This window comes from Thermobia domestica, unplaced genomic scaffold, assembly GCF_964235325.1.
Source record: "Thermobia domestica unplaced genomic scaffold, izTheDome1.hap1.1 HAP1_SCAFFOLD_144, whole genome shotgun sequence".
Lineage (NCBI taxonomy): Eukaryota > Metazoa > Arthropoda > Insecta > Zygentoma > Lepismatidae > Thermobia > Thermobia domestica.
In genome coordinates this window covers 324,918-347,006 of record NW_027655896.1, presented here as the reverse complement: position 1 = coordinate 347,006, position 22,089 = coordinate 324,918, and the positions used below count along the sequence as shown (strand labels likewise).

At 35.5% G+C, this 22,089-nt stretch overlaps 1 protein-coding gene across 1 annotated transcript in view; it reads left to right on the top strand.

The window, feature by feature from the left end:
* The window catches only part of LOC145676396 (pickpocket protein 19-like), a 189,605-nt gene that overhangs the window by 146,819 nt on the left and 20,697 nt on the right, over positions 1 to 22,089 (top strand). Inside the window, exon 9 of the mRNA XM_081747246.1 lies at positions 21,747 to 21,963. Within this exon, the coding sequence (XP_081603372.1) occupies positions 21,747 to 21,963 (217 nt within the window). The remainder of the gene's footprint in view (positions 1 to 21,746; positions 21,964 to 22,089) is intronic.

Here is a 22,089-nt window from a genome sequence, read left to right as displayed (position 1 = left end):
TAATATTGTGTGTCCAGTATTGAATAATGGTAACATGATTCCGTGAGATAATAAAACAGAAAAGGTTGAATAAAATATCCTTATATAGTGCTAAATGGTGCATTTGCTACTATTACTACTACTACTACTAATAATAATAATAATAATGCTCAAAAGTTACATAATTGATATTAGTGTTTCGAATGTATGGCTACATTCAAGTTGTTTCAAAATTTAAAGGGTAATTTCTCACAGCCATTATATATAATAATATCATTATAAGACATATATATATAATGAGAGGAAGGCTGAAAATAGCACATGTTTTAATGTAGATGCAGGCTACAATTACAAGTCGTGTAAATAAAATAACGGAGTGGATATACTTAATAAAATAATCTCAACTCAAAATCGCTTATGTGATTCTGTCTTCAAGTAATGTTAATAATTCAGAGAGAAATTTCAGCAATGTGAACACATTAGCAAAACTATTATTGAGTTACAGTGAAGACAATGCCAGATTTAATGTCCGGTGCTAAAGTCACCTCAATCCTTCTTTTACCTCCAGGGATGACAAATGACATTGGTGCTGACGACCATTAGATGTCTTAGAAACCAACCGATGGCTAAATGGTACAACGTATCTCTAGTGTCATTTGCTCGAACCAAAATCAAAAAAGAGAAATACTCTTATGCATTTTTTGAAAATGTCGTATTTATCGTCTCCATGCTTCGGATATGACAGGCATATCAGAAGGAGTAGTTTAAAGTCTAAACTTTTGCAAGATTTCAGATAGCATGCAAAATCACTTATACAAAACTATAGACATCTTCTGCACGCGAAAATGGAAGTTGTTCCCAATAATATTACGAAATATCAGTCTTTGGAAGTTTCTCATATAAAAGCTCGAATTCGTTGATTAATAAAATAGCAGTTAGTGGCACTAGTCTACCGAAAAATGTTGACATATGAAAGATAACATCTTCAGTTCAATATGAGATGCTCATAGATCTTTTGTTAGAAACTAAAGGCTGTGATAAATCTATTTACACTCAATATCGCTGATGTTCCTTTCGTAGTTTTGAAGATGCAATTTTATACAATGGTTGCGAGCAACTAAACAATATGAATTCAGAATGACTCGTAGCATAACGTAATTGTCCTTACAAGCTGTAAAATGTCAATTATTCTGAAAGTTGCACATTAAGTTCATAACTGTTGGACACATACGAGTGAAACTGCGATCTTAGGTTGATTGGGAATCAGCATGTAAACACTACTATTGAATAGATTCAATTCATGCGTACTATATGGCATAATATTTACAATCAAGACAATAACAGATATATCCCCTCACAGAGAATGCAGTGTAGTGTTGATTAGAGTCTTATAAAATTAAGAGAAAAGGCTCTTCTGATTTTCCTTCCGGTGTTTAAACTGGGACAATCTTAACAACTTGACGTGGGAAACCTTATGAGTGTTTTATTTTCGAAGGGTAGCGAAGGTATCCATATGCCGTCAGCTTATCGTGCTTGTGACACAAATTTTAATACTATTTCCACAACCAGTCCGAACTAATTTCTCTTAATGAGCGCCTAATAGTTAATAATAAAGGACCCTCAAAAGTGTATTTGTGCAATTGCCAACGGACTGTTGTTAGGCAGATCAGAGCAACATATCGAGTAAAAAGGTAGAATTGTGGCTACCTAATGACACCGGCCAACATGAACTTCCTGGAGTACGAAATTTTCTGAGTCTGGAATTATGAAAATTTATGAAACCAGTTAATTGCAACAGAGTTCAAGCGCTGTACATGAATTTTTCTGCCACAAAAACAGCGCAAGACTTGGGCTAAATGATACATAGCCCAGTTGTACAATACAGACTTGAACTTGTCACTAATTGAAAGATCTAATTGTTAACATTTAAACATTATTTTTACTTATGACCGTTTTAGTTACTTCACCAATATTTTTAAGAAAACCCGTCATCAATATCTACAATATTGTAAACTATTCTATATATTTTCTAAAACAAACGTGTAATTTTGGACATATGCAAAGATAAAAGACACTCAAAATAAAAACAAAGTAACAACGGAATTTTTAAAGACATAGTTAGTGTAACTAGAGGTTTAATAATCTTCATAAAAATGTTTTACGTTTAAAACTGTGCTCGTTTAGGGATTAAGTACTGACCTTTAAATCTATAATACATGAAGCACTATCATCATGAAAAAATTCGAAAGCAAATTATCTACATCTTGCTATATTTGATAAGGTTTTAGAATATTCTGTTTCCAATTTTATTCTTTTCTTTTTTGCGTTATGTGTATTTTTCCATAACGTATTCTGCATTTTAATTTATGACAAGTAACAGATTCTAAAACAATGCCCCTGACATGCTCCTCCCTTCAAGAAAATATTTATTCATACCCGCATCTGTCCGGAGGCCCGCGTATTCGTTATGGTTTTCTGCTCGCTCTTTCACCTTTATCTTCAACTTCTAATGTCCGTTTCTCTGACAAGCTCTTTTTGAATTAAAGCATTATCAATTCTTCTATCTACTTTAGAATGACATAGAAAATCCTAACTCTAACTTCTTTTGAAATATGGTGTTGTGAAGTTTATCTTTTACATATTCTCAGTTAGCTTGGAAACTGATTCATCATTCTAACTTGATGAATATTACATATCCGAATTTAAACATTAACAAGAACAGCCATTGTATTAGAACCAGTGCATCTAACGAAATTTCCTTTATTAATTTTAGGAAACTTTGTCTTTTAAATCCTTACCCGCAAAACTTTCTCCTTCCATAGAAGTATATTTGGTTACCTTTACTTACACACCTGTTTCATTCTTTGTTCGGAACTCTTATAACTACATTATACGACGTAGGTTGTTTACAAACAAATGTCAACGAAACACCACTTCATTTTATAGTTTTCAAAGAAGTGTGTAACATAGCATAATTCATTTCCCTTAACCAGAGAACACAACTTGTATTCTAACTTTGTATCCATTCTGAATATACCGTTTTCTTAGTAATATTTTTAAATGTCTACACCCCTCTTAAGCAATGTCGTTACTCTCTGGCGAATAAGGTGGTGTTTCGAAAATTTACTCTTTCACTTTCTATAATATTGTTGGAATTTCTGACCATTGAAAGTGGTCCGTAATCTCTTACTATAAATTAAGGAAACACGATTAACGCAGAAATTTAATTCCAAACATTTTAAGTTAGTATCTGCATTTGTAGAATCCCCTCTCCACATCTTAAGACAATGTGGAAACGTGTCGACTATAACTTAAAATAGAAAATACAATTAACGGCAATGATCTATATGCATTCGAGCAAGAAGTTTTCTAGTAACAGATCAAGAATACAGTTAGTCTTAGGAACTTTGTTTTTCACTGCAGCACAAATATCAAAATTGGTTAAGAGAGTGCTATCGACAGAGGGATGCTCATCGAAGCAAGAAAATTAAAACGTTTATTTTATTGTTTTCCAACTAATTTTAGTGAAAAGGACGCTAGCTTCAACAGTGAACTCAGTCTTATCTCAAATACCGACTTGAAGACGACAAAATTAACTTTATTTCTGTATATGTGTGTGCGTAGTACAATAACCCTTTGTTCGAAATGTTGCTGAGATACTTTTCTACTTCAGTTCCCATGAGTACGAAAATTAGCAAGTCACCCCAAGTGTCTAAGTGACATTTAAACTAATTTGCTATTGGACAATTTTGGTCATCAACCAATAGTGGACAATGTTATATTCAGTGAGTGGTTGCTCGTCACTTGACCCATGGTGACCAGAAGAAGCACTAGTAGCGAAGCCCCCACCACGAGAGGAAAAATCGGGCGAAAGAAGTCGGACGACAGACTGAAACCTTCAAAGCGGAGAGGTTGTGTAGAGAGTAGCCCGACAAACTAATAGTGGACAATTAAGTCAAGTGCTTTAACCGAATGACAGGCAAAGACGAACATTATTTTGGTAGTTCTTGAATATAAGTCGTTTGTAATTCTACAAAGAGAAAAGCATCTCTCTTGGTCATCAGGGAGAATACACTTGTTAGTGGTCTCAATGTGCAGATAATTTTTGTTGGGAGGATACCAAATCGTCAGAGGAGCATCTCATCGTACTTCTCGACAGCACATGTTGTTCTATGCAATTTTACCTGGATACAATTGTAAGTAAAGTGCCAATTTTGTTCTGAGACAGTGATAGAAAAATTCAGCAAATTATCTCTCGCGAGAGCTATGTTTCTACAATTGTGTTAAGATCTCAAATCGTTTCAAATAGCCAGCGCGCCTACTGCGAATTTGTTAAAAGGTAAAAGTAAAAAGTAAGATTCATTACACACATTATCTTGCAAATAAGCCACTTGATTCGAGAGTCGAATTTACATATTTTGGTTTAATCTATTTTTAAAGAAGAGTTTGGTTAGAACGACAGAATTTGTTTAAAAACTTCTCACGGTCGAATAAGTAGTTCTTGTAAAATGTGAAATGTGTTTCTTATTGTGTTCTGATGTGTATGTTAGGTTACTTATCTAAAGCAGAAATATGTAATTCAGGTAATTTTGGAGTTGAAATATGATCATTTAAATGTATATGTTACTGACGTAATCATTTGAGTTTGAACTTAATAATCCTTTATACCGCGAGGACGTAGGTTGTGGTATGTGTTTTCTGATAATTTGCAGGAGCAGTCAGCTATCCCTCGTACCAAGTCCTAAAGGTAAAAAGGGGACATATAGTGTTAATCATTACACACAGATAGTTCGAACACGATCGACCACGTTGCATACCAACTCTCATTCAAATCATCCCAAGTTTGAGTGAAAGTTGGCAAAGCATATTATGTATTTCGGTGGAAGAAGATGATTGTAAGAGTTACAATGCACATTGGTTATTGAGTACAAGGAAAAATAGAAGAAACCTTCCACACCAGCGATAACAAGAGCATCCAAATCATTTATCATATAAGGTCACCAAACTTCCTCAGATGCTAATTCTAGCGAAGTGTATCCACCCATGTGATCTTGGTGTGATTTTCTTAAGTATTGGTCTCTTGACAGTCTAGATATTAATACCCTTCATTTCCAAAAGAGAAAAAAATACAATCTCTCTGCCACTCTAGGTGAAAAGGTGTTTTAAGCATGTCGTCATATTATTTGCCAATTGAAATTATTGTCCGTGTGTGCTGGACCACTCCCATCTTTCTTCAAAAAGAAGTATAAATAGTTAATATTAGTAGGTAAAGAAGATAAATTTAAATGCCTATGATAGAAATTCTATATTCCCATGAGCAACTGTAATTGCAGAAGATTCTTGAAGGGAGTGTATACAAAAATTGGATGTATTTTCTCTTTCGCAGGCAAAATACCTTGTTGCGAAATGTCAAAACTTAAATACACAATAGACGGCATAAAGAAATTCTCTTGATTCTATTAACCTGCATCTTTTTGTAAAACTTGAGACGTATCATATGACATTCTTCTAAAGTGCTTCCCCATATTAGTTTATCATCCTGATAACTAATGACTCCTTCCAAATCTTTAGCAACTAAATCAATGAACTGCTAAATATTTGAGCAGAAACAATTCAACCCGAAAGGCAATCTGTGATGTAAGGAGTATTGTCCACTAACTATTTCAGGGAACTCTTTTAGAACTGTAAGTTGCAAATAGGCCTCCTTTAAACACAGCAATACAAAATATTGGCTGCCTTCACCTTATTGAGTACGTAATTGGAAAGGATAGTAAATTGATTGTGTGATTAAATTATTGGTCTTTTTGAAGCCTAAGCACTATCTTATAGAGCAGTTTTCATTCTTAACTATAACCAAAGGTGTCGCCCATTCTGCTTTTAAAATTTTCCTTAAACCTCCTGAGTTACATGGTTTATCCAAACGCTTATTATGTTACTTGATCATGTAACGCATAAGGAATATCGTTTTTTTCTAAAAGTAAGCGTTACCTCTGGCTTAATCTGAACATTAACTTTAAAATCCTTAATGGGTATATCAATGGATCTTTTGAAAACTTTCTCAAGTCCATTTACTAAATATGCCTAGCAATACTTTTAGTGCTTGTTTGCCTACTGCTTCTCTAAGTCTCAGAAAACTATTAATATCCAACATATCAAACCATTGCTTCATCCACACAAATACTAGCTCGTTTCTTGTTTAAATACCTTAAAGTTGAATGACTCCTGTAATTTTAGTGTTCTACCATAACACTACACTTTTCCACAATATTAATACGAGATCCGTTAGCATTATTCAATGAGAATGACAATCTTCAATCCAAATTTAATTTAATGAAGGCGATTGATAACTTATATTAGAAATAGCTGCTCCAGTATCAACAAGAAACTTGGCCAATTGCTGGTCAGATTTTAAGTAAACAAAAAGAGGTTTTTCGTACATTGTTTTGTTAGCAAGCAATCCTAGCGACTGCAAAATTTGTCATATTTTGGCAAGACTTATATTTAAATCCTATATTTCGTCTAAACACTATTTCCACTATTTATTAAGTATTACCCTTTAAATCTATATAACTAGAAACACTTTCACCACGAACTACTTCAAGAGCAAGTTTTCAACACCTTGCATATTCGATCAGCTTCTGGAATGTTCAGTTTTGAATTTTTCTTTCTTTTCTTTTTGTTTCAACAATATGTGTATAATTTCATAACGTATTCTGCGCCTTAATTTATAACAAATAAGAGATTCTAAGACTCTACCCTTCACATCGAATACATTATTCTTATTTTCTACTTTAAAATGGTTTTGGGGACACAAGATCCATCCACAATTTTTAAAGTAAACACCTAAAGTGGAAGACGTCTACCAATGTGAATGAAATTGTGCATATACATTGTAGAGTGAAATAAATAAATACGTGTTTCGAATTTTCTAATAAAAAGGCGGTTGAGTGAGACAATGCCCTTGCAAATATATGACCACGCTATATGAAAGTTTGTTTTACGTGTAATTAACCCTACAACCACACCGTGCTTTTATTAGGACATTTATCACACCGTGGGGTCATATACGACCCCAGTCCGGAGAGTCGTTTTATTAGACTAGATACGGTTATAATATGTTAGATTAGATAATATTAGATTAGGTTAACTTAGGGTAGATTATGTGTGGTTTGTTAGATTATATATGTTTACACAAGTAACACACTGTTACTCCTTTTCTGTCTTTCTTCCGGCTACAGAAAGCACATCTACCTGGTCGTCCAACTGGTGTCACACTTTGTACCGGTTCCTCTTTGATGCCAAGAACATGACGAATATTGTTCTTTAGCTGTTTTGGCAACCTCTCGTTATTTGCTCTCCTTTTCATGTGTTCTTCACAGAGTGCCAATGCAAGAGCCTTCAAGAAATCACAACACTTCTTCAGTGTTGAACTAGATCCCGAATTGCACCTGAAGATAACGAAGCTATTTAGTGCCGCTACATCTAACATACCATAAAAAAACTCTGAGTGGCCACCTACGTGTCTTCTTGGCAACTGTTTACGAATGACAGTATTGATCAAATTGATCCACGCCTCCTTTAGTTTGGTTGTAGAATAAGATTATTTCTGTATTCTGCGTCTCATTGTCTATGTCAGCTTGATTATGCATAAGCGATATGAGAACTACGCACCTCTTTTTTCTTTGTACAAAGGGGACAGTGGTTTTGTTTTCCTGAAAAAGAAACAATGAGGAATAAACTTGTTTCAGTTACACATGGTGGAAGTTCTGGTTTGTTCTTTCTCATAGTGCCCACCATGGTGAGTCCTTTTTCTAAGAGCTTGTCAGCTACCACACAGGAACTAAACCAGTTGTCCATAGTTACATTACTGTTTGTGTGATAGATGGATTGTGTGAGATTCAACACATATCAGTTGGAATTGCAAGCTGTGAATCTCTTCTCTCTTTTCCAACATATGGTTTTGCTGCACACATATACGATGTTTTGGCGTCACACATCATAATAACTTTTATCCCATATTTATCGGGCTTGCTGGGAATGTAAGTTTTGAAAGGGCATCTACCCCTGAACCCCAATAATTGTTCATCTATCGTGACATATTCTGAAGAAGTATAATATTCAGAGCAGTGACGCACAAAGATATTCCATACTTCACGGATGGCAGCGAATTTGTCTACAGATTTCCTTTGATCCCTTGTAGCTTTATCGTCAAAGCGCAAGCAGTTTATGAGAAATTCAAATCTATTTCTTGACATAGTGCTCCTAAATGCAGGTGGACCAAACGCTTCAGACCACATATCACTTACTGTCAGGTGAGAATTTTTTAGAACACCGGCTAGATAACACAAACCAAATAAGGCACACAATTCAATTTTGTCGGTGGGGGATAGACAACTCTGATCTGATTTAAAGACACACTTTTGTCTTTCTATTTCTTCATTGGTAAAAATCACAATTGTGTTCAAAATGTCATCTGAAAAAAACAGTAGCCAAATGTCCTTTGCATCGGTTTTTGTTTCGCTTCCTTCTTGGACCCTGGGATATGAATAACAATGTTTTTTCAACGTTCTAGTTGATTTTTGGTGGAAGGGTTTAGTGTACCACTTACTGCCATTCTTCCCATAAATGACTTTACGTTGTAACAAGTCGGCAACATCATCGTTATCAACATCAGCTTCAAATTAATCCTCCGATTGATCATCCTGCTCCTCATTATCCTCATTTTCACTTAACAATTCATCAGCATCGGACAGATCATCACCTGATTTTTCTAAAATGCGTGCAATATCTTCCTGGTTAGAAAACTTCCTTGACGCCGTCATTCCTAAAAAATATCGCCCGCTAGAAAATGATTTGTTATATGGCTATTCAAAACAAACTATGTTTCATTAATCACACCGTGGGGTCATATATGACCCGACCATTCAAAATAACTCAACTTTTCGCACCAACACAACAATGCAACTTGCAGTGTCAACAGCATGCTCCGAGTTGAAGCTAGACGAAGTGTTGTGTTTCTCTCTCACAACGGCAATGGCGCAGAACGCATTTTATATGCACTGGGGTCGCCGGTGACCCCACGGTGTGATTGTAGGGTTAAAAAATACCTAAGACACGTGAAGAATTGCAATGAAACTGCCAGATGGGACAACATGCATAAAATAAAAGAACACTAGACGGAAAGATGGTTTCTTCTGACACACATCCCCATCCAAAATATTGAAAGTGACGTGTGAAAGGCAAGAAGAAAACTGAGTTGAATGATATTGTACGTAAATATTGTAGACTTAAAATAAGGAATTTGTTTTCCTATAAAAAATGATTGGATAAGGCAGGCACTATTCAAACATTTGATCACTAAATATCAAAATTAGTAATAGATGTTATTGGATAGTACCTATCGTACATGCAGAATTGCCGAATTGGAATATATATATAATAAATAAACGATTACGTGTTTGTTGTTTTGTAAGGAAAAAAACAATGTGGAGACAAAGGCCCCGCTGCAAAATCATGTGGAAAGTGACACACGTACACCCAGGTACAATATCCACATGTACGCGCAGAACGAACTTATTATTGTAATCTATAGAAATATCCCTGTCATAACATACTTTCTCCTCCGTGAACGTAATTAAGTCCAGCTGAAGTATGAGCTGCAACGAAATGCAACACATACGTGTGGTAGCAATACTCTGCTATTGTTTCTGCCAAATATGATAACTACTAAAAATACAATATGATTTTGCTGAAGTTCGTTTGTGAGTATTGGTTTTTGTTTCTTGGAGATCAAAATTTACTGTACAAAGAAACCTTACTTCACAGCTAACAAATATTTACAGACTTGTTTTAGAATCGAATTATATTTAAATATTGTATTAGACTGGAAAAATTAGCTATTATCATCCAAATTATCTGCATAACTTCCGTAATTTATGTAATTCCACGTATATTATCAATTTATAACACATTATGCATATTATGTAATCACATATAATATAAGCTGTACACATACACAATATAATATAAAGCTTGGCGCAATTAAATATTCTTCAAACAAAACTGACAGTTTCTTCAATAAATGAAATGCCGTCGTCAATGACTATAATAGTGTAAGGTGTACTGAAAAAATCCGATAGTAGCAGTTTTAAAGTGCCAGAACCATGTATACAATGCGGAAAATGAAGGTAGACCTAATTGGTTACTATAGTACAACGCCGACTCCGGAATCATATGACGTTTACGGGAAAGTGTGACTTCAGGGCATGTTGAAACGTATTAAGAACAAACTGTGACACTTTGACCATCTTTTCCTTTCATGCCCTTTCAGCAGCTATCTATTTCTCCCATCGCACTATTTGTTCTCTAGAGGTAACCTTATTGTATTTAGATTGGACATATAGCATAAAAACATGTCTCATCTTGCCATATTCCAAATAAGTGTCGGGGTTCCCTTTATATTCCAGGGAGATATGACCACTTCATTCGGTGTCCCTTACACCACAATATTCCTCGTCGCCATCCCATGAATAATCTACGTCTTCTGTGCTCTTCCTCAATCGTAATATATAAGAGCTAATGTTCTTACTATTTTCGTCTGTAACAGAGTTCTTGATTACATTATCCATACAACAAATGCTGTGGTGAAATTGTCACGTGTGTTTCCTGCGGTTTTGTTGATCTTTCCGACGAAGTATTACCTCCGGTAGAAGTATTAAGTCGAAAGCAAGATGTAGAAAAACTATAACATTTACAGGAATTGTTGTAGTCATGCTGCAGTTTCTGTACCACGCTTCACTCTCTATGCCTGTGTTTGTTTATGTAAAATTTCCGTTTAAACAAACTTTATGTTTCAGGCTGCTATTAATTTAAAACATAACACTGGTTGGCAAAATCAAACCTTTTCTCGCTCTCAAGAAGGTTTCGAGCTCCTGAGTTCGAATACGTAACCCGCTTTTCTGCAGGATGTACCAGTTTTCAGGGAGGAGGGGGTGTTTCAATATCCGACCAAAGATGCTATTCGGCACCCATAATAATTTGCACGTTATACTTTAATTTTCAATATAAATTATGCTGATAAAATTGAATAAAAAGTAGAAGTTTAACATTTAAGTGTGACTTGTTTTTTCTACTCCTCTTGTAATTACCACAAGGTGTCTCGCGTGTCACATTTCAAAAGAAGTCTGCCAACAAAATCACACTCCATATACCATTGTAGCGCCTCTCCATGGTAGATATTAGATGGTGAAACCTTTCCCCGGGTTCGTCAGAGACCTCTCTAAAGCTGTACATTTCAGGGAAGAAGTCCAGGAGGAAATGCAGGAAGTTTAACTTTAGGGACATATTACATCCCATGTTACGAAATGAAGTAATTAACCTGTCCACAATGTTTTTTGTAATCAGGTGACTTATGATTTCCTAGAAAATTACAACACACTACTCGAAAGGCCTCCCAATCCTTCCTAATCCTTAAAAACGTGACTGATTTAAGGTGTCGTAAAACCACCTTATTTCACCTTGGCCTTTCTGAGTCTTGGAAATAGTTTTCTGAGATGGTTAAATGCTTCACAATCCAGGTTTAGGGCCTTGACGAAGACCTTTATGAGCCCTAATTTAATATGAAGGGGTGGTAAAATATTTTTTTCTGTATCCACAAGACGTTCATTAGCCACGTTCATCTCCCCTGGGACCAGTTGCTTCTTTGGTGGCAATTTTGTAATGGTGTAATGATCTTTGGCTAGACTATCCCAATGACACAACAAGCAGTAGTGCTTTGTGTAACCTCCTTGCAAACCGGTGAGGTGGGCTATAACCTTAAGGTCACCGCATACAAACCACTGGAACTGTTCGTACTTTATTTTCTGCAATAGGTTCCGCTTGTTCTCGTATGTTTCTTTCATATGTACAACATGAGCAATAGGGATGGCTAGCTTTTCATTGTCATTGTGTAGTAACACTGCCTTGAGACTTATCCTAGACGAATCTACGAATAGCCTCCAATCTTCAGTATTGTCGTTCAACTTCAGTTGTCCCATAAGCGATTGAATGTCACTGCAATACACCAAATCACCATCCTCTATAAAATTAGGAACTAGGCTCACCTCTCTCTTCCTATACATCAATATATTCACATCTTGGCTTAGTAGTTTCCATTGTTGAAGTTGTGATGCATGCAACAGAGCCTTAGACTTGGGAAGGTTTAAGTCTCTGATCAGATAATTCAGCTCTTCCTGACTTATCGCATGTGGTTCATTAGTGTCAGGCACTGCAGCGTAATTCGGATCTGACTGTGTACTCGAAGATTGTGCAACAACTTCACAAGTAGCAGATTCTTCATGAGATAAAACAATTCGCAGGGTGTATGAGCCTGGTGGTACTGGTACAGGCAGACAAACATCATGTTTCACAGGTCTCCTCGCGGAATCCAAGACGGGATACTATATTTTATGCTTCATATTTTTTAGAAACCTTTTATATTAATCAGGCAGAAGTAACAGTCGGAAACATGATCACGGGGATCGCGCCAAAACATAAGTACGGCGAACGACATCGATTTATTTGTACCTTTCAACCATCCTGTGAGAGTACGCGCACACGAGTTACAACTTTGTTTCGAAGCCAAACGCGATCCTGGTTGCCGATTTTACACCCGAAGTACAGATAGTAGATTGTCTTGAGGAACGGTGACAATGGCTACTTTCTCCCTTCAAAATCATTTCCCCACATATGTAGCAGAATGAATCTGTCGAATTGTTGCAAGTTCTCGACATGTTCGTTTAACACAAACGTCAATATTTCACGCAGAAATATTTTTCACCTACGGTATACACAGACACAGCGTGATACCATCTTCTAACACGAAGATCAACTCGAAACTGAAATATTTATTTCACGCGACAAAGTGCTGTATGTCTTGGCGCGTTTTTTAATAATCTGTGCCGTCTAGACTAAAGGGAGCCGACGAATGATTGAAAGTTAATTACGTAATCTTTCTCCGTTAATAAGGCCTAGGTTTTAGTGTATAGAGTGTGGGACGACAATAAATCTTTGCAACCCAAGGGGAGGGGGTACGTTTCCGGACGTTTGTGAGCTAGAGAAAAGAATATTCCTGCGATATAGCCTAGTAACAGTTCTTGGATAAAAATAAAAATTGAGAATTATGCACTCTAAATATGAAAATACATATTAAATACGACAAATACGATTTTGCTGTCATTTATGGAAACAGCATACCGCCGGAAAAAGACCTTACGTGCTCTATCGATAAGATATTCGTAATCTGCGTCTCAAAGGGTATCCGCCACACCGTTTCGCCTCGAAAAAATTCAGAATTATGTACTCCAAACAGAGAAAAAACATATTAAATACAAAATATACGATTTTTTCTGTCAATTATGTAAAAAGCACCCCGCCGAAAAAAGCTTACATGCTGGAACTTTCTCGATGAGATATTCGTAATCACCGTCTCGGAATCTATCCGGTACACCCTTTCACCCTCGTGGGAGTATTTTCATTCCGACCTGTGTAATAATAATAATATAAGTAGATTGCCGGACTTAGGCCTATTAATTTGGTTTCTTTCTAGTATTGCTTAATATCTACAATATCTATGCACAATTTCATTCACCTCGCTTTATTTCTTTCTGGATTCCTTCAATTAACTTTTGAATAGTTTTGGTACTGAATTTGCCTCCACAAGCTTTTTTCGGGCATAATAAAAAAGAAGGGTTCTTCAATTTTGTGTGTACTGTCCCTTAAGACCCATTTACTTCGTTCCAATTCCCCATTTACTTCAGTTATTTTTTACCTACATTGATTACCAGATTTGATATTTCTTTATCGTAAGTTTGAAGAGACCTGTGTGGAATCAACTGTTTTTCCAGAAAATATAAGAAACACGTGCCACTTGTTTTATATGTAGTATATCTGAGCAAATCTTTATTCCCTTTGATACATTTCTTCAAATTTTGGTTAGTGGGAAGTGTTCCTCACATTGTTTTCTACATAATCTAAAAACACATGTTTGATTAATTTTTCCTAATTATCAGTAAAAGAAGTGTCGTTGGAATTCTGTGTTCACTTTATTTAATTTTGCACTACACTTATTACAGGTTTTGATATTACGTTATGATAAGTTTTGAAGGGTATGTGCTCATCCAAAGTTTTCTTAAGGACAATATGAAACACGTACTATCTTACTTAAGGACCCACTGTTTCACTAACCCCGGTAAACTGCTACGCGTTCTTTCTTATTTAACATATAGTATCTCTCTGCAAAGTTCTATCTAATCGTTTTGCATCAATAAGATGTTTTTTCTGAGAGATTCAACATATTTAGCAGCATGAAACTCAAGTGTCCTGCGAAGCGGAACGAGATGAGGAACCTAGTGGAACAATGGCTTCTGGTAAAAGTAAGTGAAAGAGCTTTTCGCGGCAATGTGTGCTATTTTGCAAGTGGAATTATTGCTCTTTAGTAATTTCAGGAGATGCTGAACGAAAACAGGTTCCTCAGAGCGATGAGTCAACAGTTTGAAACAGCGGAACTCTAATAGGTAATACTTCAAATGATGCCTTCTATGACAATTATGAGCGAGGTAAAAGAACCCTCTCATACAGTGAACAAATATGTTGAACGAATATAAAATATAGAGATGCATCACAAACGATTAACAAAATGATATAAACAACCTTCACTCTTAGGTATAATCTCTCTACGACCATATTGATGACCTCGAAAACAGATCCAGACGGCAGACTACTTTTTTCCGTGGAATATCAGAAAAGAAAACGTGAAACATAGAACGAATTGGCTGTGACTAAGGAAAAAGTAATACAAAATATTTTTAAAAAATAACCCAACCTAATCATTATGCTGCAACCTGACTATACTGAAAGCTCATCGTTCTGGAAGACCACTTTCCGCTAAACTGAGACCAATAGTATCCAAGCTTCTGTGTGATACATGGAAAGGAATATTGTTAGTTTCTTTAATAAATTAAAAATACTACCCTCTACTCCAATTTGGATTATAGTTATGAAGTGAGAAACCAGATGTACAATCTTCAAAAGCTTCTCAGCGTAGCGAGAGAGAAATGACAGAGGTCAAATGTGCAGCACAAATATGTATGCGTCTATGGAAAGAAACACACCAATTTGAGGATGGCAATTCAGGTGATACAAGTGAGCTTGCAGTTGCATCGAATTCTCAGAATCAGTGTTCCTCTTTATCACCTCGAAATATACATCTAACAGCTTCTCAAATAACTGAAGCATCTTCCCTTGACGACAGAGAAAGTGCTCTCACATTCCCTTCTAGTGAAGATATTACATAAACAAAAGAGAACTACAAAAACAAAAAAAAATCTTACTTACTCGAAGATCTGACCGAAACCAGCAACCGAAGAGATAGAGTGCATTTCAATAAACTGCCTGAGGCTTGGCAGGGACGACCAAGAAATTGTAATATTTGACATGCTGACAGGAGAATTAAAACCATGATAATGGTCGAGCGCCAAAAGTGCGTAACAGGAGATTTTGTAGTTTTGAGAAAATCGAGTTTTAAAATGTGGTGTTTTTTCTTAATTCTTAATTCTTTGAAAATATTACACATACATTTTTTTATCATTTTACTTTGCCACTGTTCTCAGTTCGCCAGCGATGACTTAATAAAGAGGAAGACAAATGTTTATTTTGTATAAAGTCTGTACGGGAAAGTTGAATCACCTTAAATAGACTTTTCTTCCTGGCGATTGCGATAACATTTTTCAATTCATGAACGAAATATACTTTTACTTTTATCTTTGCATGTTCAGTAGTAGCCAGAGTAGCATCCCACACCATGTAAGAGTGGCTCTTTTCGATAAGTATTTTGTTCTATTGAATGTATTTTGAATTTACTGTGAACTGCGCAGCAGAGTAGGAACGTTATGTACTGGTTCCTCTTTTGCCTACTACAATCATAAGAGAAGAATGTAATATCAGAAAAATTAGACACTAATCCTTTCTGGGTTTATGCAATACAAGATTAAATTTACTGTTGAAAATGTTACGGTATAGGTAATATTTTTCCGGGCAATATTCTTTCTATAAATTGCACATCCTTCTAATTTTTAATCGTGATTGAAGATATAGGCATAAAGATGGTTTTCTGACAGAATGGGTCCGCGTTCATGGAAAACTGCTAATGTGATTTTCATTCTTTGATTTCACATGTATCAGACGCAGCGTGTTTGCATGTTGATCTGTAATCCCGATGATAACCATGTCATTAAGCTTATTCAAAGAGTTATGGATAAACTTATCTAAAAGAGCAAGCTCTAACATTCTGCGGTACAATGTAATTTAATTATTGTCAATAGTGCAGAAATGGGTACGTTTACTTTTATTTTCCTGAATCTTGCTCGGATCTATGTACGAGGCTAACGGCGAAATATAAAACATTCCGTCGTCTAACATCAGATTCCAAACATTGTCAAAGTTGTTCCCGAAAATACGCAAAATGTATGACTATTTGGTTACAGTCGGGCATGAAAATCCATAATGTATCGTTGCCTTTATGTGAAAGAAAACTTAAATAATATTTTTAAGAAAACCTTAGCAGAAAAAATAAAACCTGTATCTTTATTTGAATCATCTGAATTTACCTTGGTATTATAACGTCTTCTGTTACCTGAAGTATGGCAAATTCATACATTACTTTCTATTGGGTTTGCTTCTGCGATGAAAGAAAAAGTGCAAAACTGCAATTCCTCCGAAACTACTGATGTATGCCTATTTTTTCTCAATGAAGATATTGTACAGCATTGTCAAACGGTAAAAGAATATTTAGTTATTTTTGCACACATATTGGGAAAAATTATTATTTTACACTGTGAATTAGAAAAACTCAAGTGATATGTGCCTCTGCGACACACAACTAACGAGAGAACCTATCTAAGTGTAACTCTGACTTCGAGTCGAGACTAAGGCCGTTGGATACCTTGTCCCAAAAGAACATAACACGAAAAGGGATGCATTCTCGATCGCAACCGTTGCGAATATATAAGCGTGAAAACTTAGAAATTGAGCTCCATACTGTGACGATGTGCTGGTCTCTTTCTGTTTACTTAGTTTGTTAATTTCCACATATCAATAAGAACTGCTAACCTATGATTTAGCGGGTGTCACAAAAGTATTTTAATTAAATTACACTATGATTTTCATGAGAAAAGTTGATAAATATAGGGGAATGACAACACTATTTCTAAAAAGTAACTTTATTACATAACTAAAATGGTAATATACAACAACATTTAATTGAATGATTCAACAAGAGTGATTTGATATCTGATAGTTCATTTGATAGATTGATACCTTAATTTAGTTCGATTAACAGGCAAGATATTCAAATATTTAAGTTATTGGAGATGGAAAATGAAAAACAACTATGCGACAACAGTTCTTAATCTTCAGAATTTTATGGTGGGTAAACGGAACATTTTGACGTACTGCATGACATATCTAAACCTGAAATTTATGATGGAACAAGTGCTTATACCTACCTTATGGTATTATTCTTGTAACTCTTAGAAGTTGTGACGATGATTCTGTCAGCTCACAACCGACGTCTCGAATTTCTTGAACCTCTGCACCTCTGGACCTCTGAAACGTCTGAACTTCAGAAGTTCTGACCTTCTGAACTTCTGAACAACCGTTTGAGACCTTGAGATCCTTTTATATTATTCTCAAGGGACACACGCAAACCTCCTATCAGTCAGTTCATCCGTTTTATCATCTCGACAAATATGAAAACTTATTGCTCTTTTGCATTCTGATTGGCTTCTAGAGACTGCCGCACCCAAGATACGTGGCGTGTAACACATTTACAACACGTCCATTGTCACAGCCGGAAGAATTCAATATCATGGTTTCTAGACTTATCTATAGATTCCTATCTATTGAACCAAGTTCCGCACATTAATGCGGCGTCACGTTGTCAAAATTATAATTATGTATCCTGTAGGATGACTCGTAGTATACTCATAGTATACGATAGATGACTATGAGTAACCTTCGACAAGTAAACTTCCTAAAAATTTGCGCAGCAAAAGCAACATCAGTCACCTTCAGAAGGTTTTACGTACTTCTTTTCTTGCTAGCTTCTGGCAAGTAAAGAGAGAAAAATGTCTATTAAAAGGCATATTAATCAAAATAATATTTTTCAATTCCTTCAATAAAGAGCAATGTAACCATATTTTTGGATTCAGCGTCACAATACTATACATTACAAAGTCAGATTCCTTGAAGATTTTCCGAAACTGTCGGGTAAGGTAACTCAGCAAATGAAATTAGTGGGGGAGGCCAGCATCTTTTGAATGAAAATTTGTGTCCCCGGCGCACTCGCAGGGTCCCAGACGGGGTCCAACTCAAAATTTGCAAATGTAACCTGGGGTCAAGTAGCATACTGTATGAAAGCTATTGTTAATTAAAAGAAGATACAACAAATCTCAACTCTCTACGATAAGCCTGTATCAACGGGCAACTGGCTAAAATGTCAATACAACCTACATCAGAAAATCTACGGCTACGCTTCGAAATCCGTTAAGTTGCGACAATAACAAAACAAAAAAAACACGTTTAAAAGTCCAAGGTATTGAAGTAAAGCAAATTGCTGCAGTCTCTCATAGAGTCGCACAACAGACCTTATCCAAGCATAAGTGTGACTTCGAATGACCAATGGACCATAGAATAACCATGACCATTGGATTTCGTGTCCTTGAAGAGAAGTATACATTGTCAATCGCAACCGTCTTGGAGGGTGAGAAGGTGGAAAGGCAACGGTATATGCTTCGCGCATCGGGATCCCAGATTCATAGATTAAAACATGAAATTTCTATCGGAGGATTTGCTGAACGAGAAACATGATAGTGAAGAAGAACACGAAAGATCATGAAACTGTGAGGCAACTTGGAGAGGAGTGAGGTTGGAGAAACCTAGAATAATGCTGCAGAAATAAAATATCGGAGGATGCTTTTGAGAGAGAGACTCTGCAGCAATTTGCTTTACGTCAACATCTTCCACTTTTAAACGTGATTTTCTGTTTTGTTATTGTCGCAACTTAACAGATGTAAAATCGTGGCCATAGCCTTTCATATGTAGGTTGTATTGACATTTTGACCAGTTGCCCGTTGGCACAAGTTTATCGTAATGAGTTGAGAATTTTTTATGTTCTTTTATTTAGCCATAGCTTTCATGCTGTATGCTGCTTGACCGCAGGTTCCATTTGCAAATTTTGAGTTGGACCCCGTCTGGGACCCTGTGAGTGCCCTGTTGACACAATTTTTCATTCAAAATTTTCCGGGATTCCCACACAAATTTGATATGTATTCGCAGAGTTTCCTTACCCGACCGTTTCCGAAAAATCTGACCCGGAATATGACTTTGTAATGTATATTGTGGAGCTCAATTTCTAAATTTTCACGCTTATATCTTCGCAACGGTTGCGATCGAGGATGTATCCGTTTTCATGTTATGTTCATTTGGGACAAGGTATGCAACTGCCATAGTCTCGACTCGAAGTCAGAGTTACACTTGGATAGGTTCCCTCGTAAGTGTTACTAAAACGGTTACACCTTTATAACTTTCTCGAGTAACTTTAAAACATTTGAGAATTTTAGCTAAGGCATTATGTCACAACAAAATTCAGTCCACGATACATGTCCTCATAGCATTAAATCAGAATATGAAAATTCGGCAGTTACGTTCATTTGGTGCCCAACCGTCGATGTAGATAAAACTATATTCAGAACTGCACTTCAGAATGTCAGAGGACTGCGTATTCGAATTACAGAGCTTAATAAAAGTATTTAATCCAATGTTATAGTGTAATAGCCGTAGTTGAGATCTGGATAGAATTGAATATTAAAGATGCTAGGAACAAAACATGATCGTAACGGTGGTGTATTAATTGATTACAAAATAAAATACTTTCAGTTTCTCTTGACTAACTGGACCTGTGAAAACCATGTATTATCATGAAAATTGTAATTAATCATACTACGCCATTTTCATTTGTATACCATATTTACCCTATCCTCAAAATTAATTACGTATGCATATTAAATTGATACAATTTGTACATTCTGTCCAGTGAGTCCACGCATACTCCTTATAGCTAATTTTAGGTTATCTGAAATTACAAACTGTAGTTAATATCACAGTAAGGATTCACAGACATATAATGTCCTACATAACTTCATGTGCTCTTAGAATCTTACAAATGAAAACTATGTTGTTATAAGCAATAACACAACATTAAACTTATTTCCCACCGATGTTAAAGCACTCGCACTACATAGCGAAACTCAAACTTCAGTACAAGCTAATGAACATGATCCCAACATCTCATTGAAATAATATATAGTAGAAACAAGGAAGTAGGAAAAAGCAAATAAATGTTGTTCGGAACTTTTACAATACCGGTTTTAAACTGATATATGAGGGAGTTTTGAATATCAGCTGGGTTGAACTTAATCAATGTCATACAAACGAGACACCTTATTGTTTTGTAGTTGTTGCTATAAAGGTTTAGATTAGACATTAAAAAAATAACTATACTTTACAAAACGATTTGCCCCATCTCTGACTTTCCTTGATATTCACGAAAGAATTAATTGAGCACCCATGAATAAATTGAGTCATTAGGCTAACTGTAAATGCGGTATAGGAAAAGCATATTAACATCGTAAACAATTTCACAATTTAAGTAGAAAATAAAAAAAATGTTATTAATGGTTGTTTAAAATTTATATCAAAATTGAGATAAAGAACTGATGCTGTTTTACAAGTCGTAACGATACAAAGAACAGGAAAAAAAAAACACTTTCACATATAAGAATAAAATATTGAAAAGAAATCAGGAAATTGACAATGAATACACCGAACACTTTCTTTATACCTTCAAATCCCACCTTGCCTCCTATCACTGAACTTTTGCAAAGTAAATTAAACTTCTTGATCCACTTTCACTATACTAATTTTCTGTCTCCAAAGTTGAAAAAGTCACTAAAAGACTCTAACCCAAAAAAAGCTTTTGGCGATGATGAAATCTCATCATAGGTAATTAAGAGGTGCATGCAACTATTTGCTACCTTTAGCTCGTGTCTTTAATTTGTCTTTACCAAATGGAGGATCCCCACAAAATAGAAAACTACCCTTCTGTACCCTATTCCTAAGTGTAAAGGACCTGAAAAATCGAAATTTACAAACCAACAGCCATACTAAGCACAAAAGCAAAAATGTTTGGAAGTAATCATTATCAACAACTATTATTGCATATAATGCCCAATATATCCCCTAACCAACAAGAGTTTTTACTCGGCAGATCCATTGTTACAAACGTAAGTCCTTTCACTGAATTCATAGCCGCGTATATTTAATACAGAAAGCTAGTTAATGTTACGTATACTTACATACATGAGTAGAACTTTCTACCTCGTTTCGTTTACTATTATATCAAGCATAAATTTGTATGTCACTATTTAAACTGGTTCGTTCTGAAGAAACTAACGTATTAATGGCAAAGGTTATGTACAGTTGTGTAGTAGATTAATAGCTGAAAGTAAGAAAATAAAAACAGTTCTACTATTGAAAGGCGTAAATACATTTATTGCATTATACTGTATCACTTTGTTGATAATTGACACCTAAAATGTAAATTTGGTTTTAGTTGTTAAATACTCTCATAAATTGATTGATAGTCAATACGTATTGTTTTAATACATTTTCAGTTAACTTCGGTGGAATTGGAAGCCTGTTTTTTGGAGGAAGTGTGATGGCTCTTATTGAGTTGCTATATCTCATTTCTCGAGAAATACTTCGAATACTCCTTCGTTTTTATCAGATTCGCAGAGGAACAACTACTAGCTCAACACGGCAAAGAGGAAAGGTGTATTTTAATGGGAAAGTGTTCCCTGTAATGCCTCTGTACAGAAGACGGAACTCAAGGTCTGTAGCCTACCAAGCATTGTTCGTAAAGCTATAAATTATTTACTAAACCAAATGACTCCACTTAGTATATATATATATATATATATATATATATATATATATATATATATATATATATATATA